General features: G+C 37.0%; 2 protein-coding genes across 3 annotated transcripts; one reads left to right on the forward strand and one right to left on the reverse strand.

Annotated features, from left to right (window-relative positions):
- rps27a (ribosomal protein S27a) lies at positions 1-1,562 on the forward strand. The gene is made up of 6 exons (XM_043242560.1): positions 1-88; positions 192-256; positions 761-815; positions 934-1,019; positions 1,102-1,233; positions 1,324-1,562. Exons 2-6 carry the CDS (start codon positions 209-211, stop codon positions 1,471-1,473), a joined length of 471 nt encoding a protein of 156 aa, XP_043098495.1. The 5' UTR covers positions 1-88; positions 192-208; the 3' UTR covers positions 1,474-1,562.
- Positions 1,563-2,025: 463 nt separating this feature from the next.
- mtif2 (mitochondrial translational initiation factor 2) lies at positions 2,026-8,840 on the reverse strand. 2 transcript variants are annotated; one of them, XM_043242558.1, is made up of 14 exons: positions 8,679-8,840; positions 7,982-8,132; positions 7,700-7,820; positions 7,052-7,223; positions 6,815-6,975; positions 6,233-6,409; positions 5,890-6,029; positions 5,417-5,541; positions 5,131-5,335; positions 4,068-4,320; positions 3,723-3,863; positions 2,935-3,099; positions 2,551-2,691; positions 2,026-2,469 (listed from the first exon to the last, which is right to left on the reverse strand). In XM_043242558.1, the coding sequence occupies exons 2-14, from the start codon at positions 8,120-8,122 to the stop codon at positions 2,297-2,299; spliced, it is 2,115 nt and encodes a 704-aa protein (XP_043098493.1). In that variant the 5' UTR covers positions 8,123-8,132; positions 8,679-8,840; the 3' UTR covers positions 2,026-2,296. The 2 variants fall into 2 exon arrangements, with proteins under 2 accessions (XP_043098493.1, XP_043098494.1); XM_043242559.1 differs by lacking the exons at positions 7,052-7,223; positions 7,700-7,820; positions 7,982-8,132; positions 8,679-8,840 and having other exon boundaries at positions 6,233-6,404; positions 6,815-6,950.
- Positions 8,841-9,385: the final 545 nt, after the last annotated feature.

Below are 9,385 nucleotides of genomic sequence, written 5' to 3' on the forward strand. Positions count from 1 at the left end.
GCAGTTCATCGGGCAGCCTTACAGCGCTGAAGAGCACGTTGTACCGTTTGAAGGACCCTTTCCGATTTCCGCCATCTAAGAGCTGGTGGTGAGTGAATGTTACGAACGAATAATGGCGAAATAAATATAATGTTCGTATATATAAATGCTTCAAAATGACACAGAAACACTTATTTCTGTCTTATGCACAGGTGGATTGAGCTTCAAGATGCAGATTTTCGTGAAAACCCTAACGGGGAAAACCATCACCCTCGAGGTGAGGCAAAGCCGAGCCGCACGAGACACTTCGACACTTTGTCTTATTTTATTCCAATTCTAGTCTTTGCGGGGCTAATTCTATCGCGTTATATCTGTATTCAAGTATAAATCTATAGCATAGGTAGCACTAAAGTAAGTAAAAGCTATATTTTTATAGTTTTGCTAAAGCCCGAAATTATGCTAACGATATGGCTCCGCTAACGTTAGACTTGTACAGTAGAAGAGATAAATGCCAATTGTACGTAAAACGTGCATACACTTGAATATTTAAAAGATATCGGTTTAATTTAGTTATGTAATATTAACTGAAATTTTTCTTCAGTTAACAGCTTTAATATTAATAGGTGCCAGTTAGATTTCAAAAGATGCGTAAACGTGTCATTTTAAATTCAATGTTCCATCAAAAGAAAAAACAATAAAAAGTGGTTTGTGTCTTTAAAAAAAAAATAGATCTCATGTACATTGATAATTGTTTAAAGTATTTTTCTTCTACATGTTATAGGTTGAGCCCTCTGATACTATTGAAAATGTCAAGGCTAAGATTCAAGACAAGGAAGGTTAGTTCCATCTTTATATATATATATATATATATATATATATATATATATATATATATATATATACACACACACACACACATTGACAAAAGGATGACTCTGCATGTGTTGAATGCAGGAATCCCTCCTGATCAGCAGAGGTTGATCTTTGCTGGTAAACAGCTGGAGGATGGACGCACCCTGTCTGACTACAACATTCAGAAGGTTGGAGCATTCATGTAGAATTTTAGGCTCCTTTTCCTGCCATGTAATATTTCAACTAACTTCATTGGGATCATTCATTCAGGAGTCCACACTGCATCTTGTGCTGAGACTTCGCGGTGGTGCTAAGAAGAGGAAGAAGAAGTCCTACACCACCCCCAAGAAGAACAAGCACAAGAGAAAGAAGGTCAAGCTCGCTGTGCTGAAATACTACAAGGTCTGCTTCAACATCTCCTAAGCCCAGTCTTTTTTTTTTTCTTCTGTATATAGATTCTAGTACGAATACATGCTTTGTCTTGATCCGCAGGTTGATGAGAACGGCAAGATCCACCGCCTGCGCCGCGAGTGTCCTGCGGATGAGTGTGGAGCCGGTGTGTTCATGGCCAGCCACTTTGACCGTCACTACTGCGGAAAGTGCTGCCTGACTTACTGCTTCAACAAACCAGAGGACAAGTGAAGTACAGTCCTGACAACATGCTCCGTGTAATGCAGGAGATCGTTCTGGAATTTGTACTTTGTAAATAAAATTGGCCTGCCACATTCAAATGAGTCTCTCGAGTCTTGATTATTCATCTTTTGGGGTTTTAACTTTTAGGTGCTCATACTAATATGTGAATTGAAATAAAATTGATGGTAAATAAAGGACATGCAGAAGTGTACTTTAGATGTGTTCCTGTATTATGTTCCTTTTCTTAAATATAATTTTCCCCCCTCTGAAGATTAGCTATTTCTAAACAATATTTTAGAGCGTAACTAGAGAAAAAAAAATGCACATGACTTAAAATTTTGTAAAAAATTAGTTTCAGAAATGATACTTCTGAATGTTCGCGTCCACGTTTTAGAATTGTTTTTTAAAAATGACATGCTGAGGGAACAAACAAAAACACGAAATATGGCTTGTTTTTTAGTTAACTATAACTATAAATAGTTTAACTTGTTCACCTTCATTACATACCTTAAATAAGTGTGTGGTGCTTTTGCCCCATGTCCCAAGAATTTAATTTCCATCTTGAATTCAAAAATGTTTTAATGTATTCAATTTATTACATGAGCCATATTGCGTACTTCTCTCAATTTTTGAAAATGTGACTCTTCCTCGTTTATATTTACATTACAAGATACATTATGTACACTTATTTCAGTCCCGATATCTAGAGTCAAAATTAAGACCATCACATTTTATTTTTTTAAATGATCAGTTGGTGACTATAGGCAGGTTTGCTACAGCGTATTCATGTAAACTGCACTGCATTGTATACTGATGCACCAAATACAGTCCCTTAAAATCCTGGATCCCAAGATATTTTCTGTTTGATCTCCGATTCAGTGTAACAAATAATTTCATCCCCAGGTTTGTATTCAAGTTCTGCATTATCTAAAGAAAGGCCACATTCCATGCCTGTCTTCACTGTCAGAACGTCATCCTTCAGGTGTTTCAGTGTTGTCACGGATCCTAAAGGAGAAAACAAATGCATTAAAAACAAAAACGGTAAAACACTATTAGCATCTATTTCTACTGGGATAGGGATATCACCTTTCCAGAGAATGTTTTTCCCTCGGATAAGTTTGAATTTCATCTTTTTGTCCAGCTCGCCCTTCTGAACTCTACAACCAGCCACTGGGATCCTCTTTTTCCCAATCGTCACCTCAAACGTGGCCAGAACTGAGGCCTCCCCTGAAACGTGAGGAACCAAACACAAAGTTTCGTTAGCAGGCTCATTGAGTCTCCACCTGCAGAACTGTGATGTTTATTTCACAGAAGTTTTTTGACTAATTGGCCATGCTGTTGTCAGCAGCACTCTCAGATCCACTGGACATTTTACTATGCTTACGTTTCAATCTACAGATCAACATCAGTGCAGGAACGTCTGTATGTTATATCTTTTTAGGGAAGCATGACTGGTGAAGTTACACTCACCGATTAAATTTTCCTCTCTGGTTGGAGGCAGGTTGCTGCTCAGGTCGTCTTTGAGCTCGTCTATGAGTTTGTAGATGACTTTGTGTAACCTTAAAGGAATGCCCTTCTTATCAGCCATCTGCTGAACCGATTTATTTGCGGCGACGTTGAACCCATATATGGTGCCTGAACAAAGGGGACAAAGAGAGAATTCTAAAAAAAAAGGCAAATTGTTCGACACTTTGACAAGGCAAATGAAAAATTAAAACAACAGTTAATTCAAGGGCTCTAAATCAGTGGTAATCAAGGATGATATTTGAAAGTCTTCCAGATATTTCTGGTCATTTATTTTCAAGCTGCCCGTTTTCAATGTTTATACTTACAGAAACTATGAGTAGTATATAAAAAAATCGAATAATTAACTTCCATAACTTTAGAGGTGTTTTATTACTAATGTTTTAATATTTATATAAAACTATATAAATTATGCAAACTATAGGAATATTTTACACAATATCAATTTCTACCCTATAAAATGCAATTTATATTATGCATTACATTTTAAATTGCATTAATACTCCACCAATAACATATTAAAATTTCATCATATATATACAGGGTTTTCATGTTTGAACTGTGGTTCCTAAATACAAATACAGTCGTTGAACTAAATAATAAATATGATGAATCTTTTGTCTTTGTTTTAGTTTTTTAGCTGTTATAGCTTAGTTCAAATTCTTTTAAGCCATTTCATGACACTCGATCTGAATGAATCAAAGCGGTTATTTCTTTTTGTTGTGAGTTCCTACCTGAGAACGTCTCCGCCAAGTTAATGTCTCTTTCTGAGATGTCTCCCACACCAAAATGTACCACATCCAACACACACTGGTCATCAGCATCGTAGCTTTCCAGGATATTCAAAATAGCTTCTACTGAGCCATCGACATCACCTTGAAGAAAGACCATCCAGCAACACCAAATGTTTCAATAAATTAGGGTGGCACGTTTCGTTCATCATGATATAATTTGATTGGCAACATTATATTGCATTATTCAATATGAAATGGAAATTCTTCTCATCTGTTTTCTGATGATAAAGCAGTTTTCACTAAAATGATCAAACTCTTCTTGAAGCAGAGGATCCATCATCTCACCTTTGACGATGATGGGCAGTTTGAGTTCCTCCGTCTCGGTTTTCTCACTGACCCTGTGGGGGAATTTGTGTTTGTTGGCCTTGTACAGGGCCGCCCTCCTCTGTCTCCAGGAGAGATGGGCCATGCTCTCCCTCTCCTTCTTATAGCTCTCCTGATGCTGCTTCTGCTTGACTTCGATGACCTGCTGGTCTTCTTTCATCTTGTCTTGTTCTTCCATGTAGCTGCGCCACTCCACCACCTCACGGGCCCTTTGCTGAAAGAGAAAAACAAAAAAAAAACTATGTGAACTATGCCAGCATGAAGTCATAGCCATGCAAGTCATGACCTACTCCACTGGTCAAAAGATTTTTAATGTTTCTGAAATAAATCTCATATGCTTGCAAAGCACTTATTTGATAAAAATACGGTAAAGACAGTAATATGTGAAATGTTATTACAATTAATAACTTTTTATATCTTTTAAAATATTATTTATTCCTGTGAATCTGAATTGTCCGAATAATTACTCTAGTCTTTATTGTCACATAATCCTCCAGACGTCATTCTAATATGATGATTAGCAGTTCAAGTAACATTTCTTATTAATTGCAAATGTTAAAAATATTTTTTGCTGCTTAACATTTTTTTAAAAATATGCAATACTTTCATTCGGAAATAAGCTTTGGATGGATCAAATGTAGCACTAAACATATTTATGCTATTTTAAATCAATTGTTTTCTAGTCATTCCGAAACAATTATAAGGGTTTTCTCAAGAATGAAGCAGCTTTAAAAGGAATTAAGCAAAGTTAAACAGTATTTAACAATAATAATGAGCAGAAAATCTATTTCTAAAGGATCACGTGAGTAATGTTGCTGAAAATTCAGCTTTTCACATATTTAAAATATATTAGAATAAAACAAAAAACTGTTTTTTTAAATAGCAATAATACTTTACAATATTACTGTATTTTTGATCGAATAAAGGCAGCCTATCTTACTGATAACAAACTTTTGACCAGTAGTGTATAACATATCATACAAAATGCTAGAAAAGTGTAATACAAAAAAAGTGTATAAGATACCTCTGATTCCACCTCCAGGATCTCCTCTCCGGCAGAGGGAATGTTCTTCCAACCCACGATCTCCACAGGCATGCTGGGTCCGGCCTCGCTCACGGCCTGATTATACTCATCAAAGATGAAGCGCACTTTAGCCCAGCACTTTCCTGCCACCAGCGTACAGCCCTTCCTCAGAGTGCCGCGCTGGATGATGGCTGTGGTAACCGGCCTGTGGAAGCACAGCAGCTGATGAGAAAACCCTTATGACCCTTAATCTCTGACACTGTAGAGATGTCTTGTTTCCACTCACCCTTTGCCTTTATCGGAGCGGCTCTCGATGACCGTGCCCTCCACCAGGCCTGTGGGGTCACCCTTCAGCTCCAAGACCTCTGCCAGCGTCACCGTGGCTTCAGCCAGCTGTAATAAATTTTCCCCCTGCGGAGAAATTAGACGCTAATAGCTGCCACATTCACATGAAATATCTCCAATGTCGTGTGGTGCAGTACAAAACTAGTGAACAAATATTAACAGACAAATCCTCATCACTCAGTCACAAGAAGACACTACAAAAATATTAGGACATCTTACACCATGTCAAAAAAGTATTTGTAAGTTAATATCTTTTGATTAAAAAAGACAATTATTTAAGAGAAAATGCACAATATTAATTAAAAATGTTTTTCTTCTTGTTTGTGTTTTTATGCTATTATGTGATTATTGATGATATCCAATAACATAAATTTGTGTATAAGAGTGTATATATATTTTGCAGGACCGTGGTACCTTTAATGCAGACACATGTATGGCCTGTATTTCCCCACCAAACTCCTCACAGACGACATCATGGACTACAAGCTCCTCTTTCACGTGTTGGGGATTTGCTTGAGGTTTATCACATTTATTCACAGCAACAATAATCGGCACTGAAGATCAAAACACAGGATTATGATAAATACACAAAACTGATATGTATGTATGTATGTGTGTGTGTGTGTGTGTGTGTGTGTGTGTGTATAAAAACCATAAAATAAATCTAAAAGCATTTATATAAAATAGGACTGCATTATTATAATTGTAATATGAATAAGAACTTCTGCTGTTAATAATGAATCAAACAGCATATTACCTTTGGCGTTTTTGGCATGTTTTATGGACTCAATAGTCTGATTCATCACACCATCATCAGCTGCAACCACCAGGATGACTATATCGGTGACCATGGCTCCACGCGCCCGCATGGCAGAAAACGCTGCATGACCAGGTGTGTCCAGAAAAGTGATCTTCTCACCTGAGGGCAGCTGAACTGAACAGGAAACAGGACAAATTTCACAAAACCTGTTACTTAGAACAGAGGATGCCAAAAAGAACAGCACCTATTATTGGGAAATAATTCAAGAAACCTACCATTTGTCTTAAGATTAGCTCTTAAAAGTAAAGAGCAAAGTAAAAAGTTATGAAACCATGGGTTATGAAAATAAAAATTGTGGTATAATTTGGAAAAAGTGAATATTTTGATTTCACAACACAGTTTAAAGCACAAATACATTTCAGCCAGTAAGGACAGAGTCATTACGAACTTACCTAATGAAAATTAGGCATTATTTAATTGCTTCAGACAAATTATATTCTGCAGTTCTGCTGCACAGAGTCTCTGAGGATAAACAAATAAACTGGAAAAGGCACTGGTATGTTGAATTGAGTTCAGTACCCCGAAACGCTCCGATGTGTTGAGTGATTCCCCCCGCCTCCTGAGCAGCGATCTGACTCTTCCTCAGATTGTCCAGCAGGGTGGTCTTTCCATGATCTACGTGACCCATGATGGTCACCACTGGAGCTCGAGGGACTAACTGAGCGTGATCTGGGGGAGGTCTGGCAACAATCAAACATTACTTACAGATAGGGACAGATTCTACATATATAAACGCATCATTAAAATCATCCTCACTGTCTCTGGATATCTTTGTTTTCTCTGATTTTGGTTTCTACCAGTTTGGCCCACTTGTGTTTCATTCCCGATCTCTTCACTGCTTCTTTTATCCATTTCTCTTCAAGCTCTGTGTCGGGCTCCAACTCGTTCAGATCGACATCTGTGTTCAGCAGGGCCTCATAGACATGATCTAAAGATGATAACACAGATATACACCACTGTTATGACCCTACTGTTATTTTGAACTTCATATTCATCAAAGAATCCAAAATAAAGCATTGCAGTTTTCATAAAATATGAAGCAGTGCAACTGTTTTCAAGATTAAAAAGCAAATCAACAAATTAGAATGATTTATGAAGAATCGTGTGACACTGAAAACTGATGCTGAAAAATCAGCTTTGTATTACAGGAATAAATTTCATATTAAAATATATTTAAATTGAACATGGCTAAAGTAAAATTGTACTAATATTTAACAATATTTCTTTTAAATGTGAAGTCGGCAACCAAAGCTCCAAAGATATCAAAAATGTATTTAAAAAGCTTTACGTGCTATATTTTTTGATATCTTTGGAGATTTGGTGTCGCCGACTTTTACATTTAAAAGATTGATTCTGTTTTTATTCAATTAAATGCAGCCTTGGCCATATCATCTTAACACTCACCAATGTCTTTATTCATGGCCTCGGCGAGTTCTGACACGGTCATCCTCTGTTTGATCTCCACCTCCTGCTTCTGTGGTTTCTCTAGCTTCACTGGTTTGGATTTGATCTTCTGACCTTTATTCTACAGCAGGACACACAAGGCACGTTCTGCTCAGCACAAGGCATCCAAAATATCTGGTTTGTACTGTAATCAGGAATCTGGAATTAATCTTGTCATCTGCTTTGGACTGTTGTGACCCTTCTGACAAGCATTAGCGAAGGGTTCAACGTTTTGAGACGGACCTGTTTCGCAGCCAGGTGTCGGATCTGCGTACAGGTGTGAGGACTTCCGGGGGCCCAGGCAGGAAGAAGGGGAAGATGTGGGCTCCCATGATGCCAACAGGACACTGCAGTCCTTCCAATCAAGGCTGCTATTCGCTTCATTGCAGATTTTCTAATGAAAAAAAAAAATGAAGCTACAGTTTATATACAGATAATGTGCAACCATTGCATTAATCCAAGACAATCAATATACGTGCAAGCACAATTTAAAAGACTAATTAAATTAAAATGACAGCTGAGGGGTATCATGTATATCAATATTTAAATAGCTTGATAATGCATGTTATAATTTGACACAAATTAGCCTGTAACTAAAGATATTTGGTCCCTATTTATTGTCATACTATGGCACAGTGAAGGTAGCAAATGGTAATAAACGCAGCTGAACTTAATGATTAATGTATGTGTCATTGTACATGGTAATAAAGCCATGGTATTACCATGGCACATTACAAAAGACGTTTTATTACCACAGTGTATGTTCACATACAATTGTATTACCGTGATAAATGTCACAATCATCAAACACACGCTCATCACAAGGCACATTTCGTATCTTTACATACATCTTCATATATCTACATTTTATGACATTACAGTAAGTTCAAAGCAGATTAACAGGATGATTATTTCCCTTCATGTAACGTTTTTTACTTACTAAATAAAAGGAAGTGCACTCAACACCGTCACGGCTGAGTTCATTCAGTATAAAGACTCCGAAAGCAGAGGTGTGAAGAAAAAATAAACTCAAGCAAATAATATCTGAAGTCAGATGTCATTTCTGCTGTAAGGGCGCCGCCATGACAGTTATATCCCAGAATGTATTGCGCAGAATGCAGTTCAAAACACAAACACGCGATGGCGACATGATTACAAAATCCACTGAGCTCAAAAATTGAAGAAGTAAAATTAACACGCTCAGAATTATGCGACACCCAAGGCATTATTTATCATTTTAATTTGAACCAATCTTATGTACACGCTTCATAAAGTTCTTGTCTGTGTAAGCGTACTTTATTATGTGCGTTTTGCCTCATTCTTTCTGTTAATTTATGAAAAATATTTTTTCAAGTTGTTTGAAAATGTCTGCAAATATGAATGTCTCGAATGGTACCAAAACACGTGGTGCCAGTTACTTTTCTCAACACTTGTCAGGAGGAACCAATCGCAGCTGTTTGCGTTTAGTGGTGGAAAAAGTGGATTTATATTATTTTAAATTAATATCTTATATCTGTATATACATATCACTTGCACACGTTTCTTGTGTTGTTTTTGTATTTTATTTTATATAAAAGCCTAACCCGGGACGCCATCAGTTGTATGTGTGTAAAAATGCCAAGTGTATAATCCCAGAAAAATACATCA

The sequence above is a fragment of the Puntigrus tetrazona genome, chromosome 6, assembly GCF_018831695.1.
Source record: "Puntigrus tetrazona isolate hp1 chromosome 6, ASM1883169v1, whole genome shotgun sequence".
NCBI classification, from domain to species: Eukaryota; Metazoa; Chordata; class Actinopteri; order Cypriniformes; family Cyprinidae; genus Puntigrus; species Puntigrus tetrazona.

What these genes read in the sequence shown, in the direction of transcription:
- rps27a (XM_043242560.1), top strand. Translation starts at nt 209, where the DNA reads ATGCAGATTTTCGTGAAAACCCTAACGGGGAAAACCATCACCCTCGAG. An exon ending in TAAGATTCAAGACAAGGAAG is followed by an intron (nt 816 to 933) that starts GTTAGTTCCATC and finishes TGTTGAATGCAG; the next exon opens with GAATCCCTCCTGATCAGCAG. An exon ending in CTGTGCTGAAATACTACAAG is followed by an intron (nt 1,234 to 1,323) that starts GTCTGCTTCAAC and finishes CTTGATCCGCAG; the next exon opens with GTTGATGAGAACGGCAAGAT.
- mtif2 (XM_043242558.1), bottom strand. Translation starts at nt 8,122, where the DNA reads ATGAAGCGAATAGCAGCCTTGATTGGAAGGACTGCAGTGTCCTGTTGG. An exon ending in GACACCTGGCTGCGAAACAG is followed by an intron (nt 7,821 to 7,981) that starts GTCCGTCTCAAA and finishes GTCCTGCTGTAG; the next exon opens with AATAAAGGTCAGAAGATCAA. An exon ending in GGCCATGAATAAAGACATTG is followed by an intron (nt 7,224 to 7,699) that starts GTGAGTGTTAAG and finishes TATCATCTTTAG; the next exon opens with ATCATGTCTATGAGGCCCTG.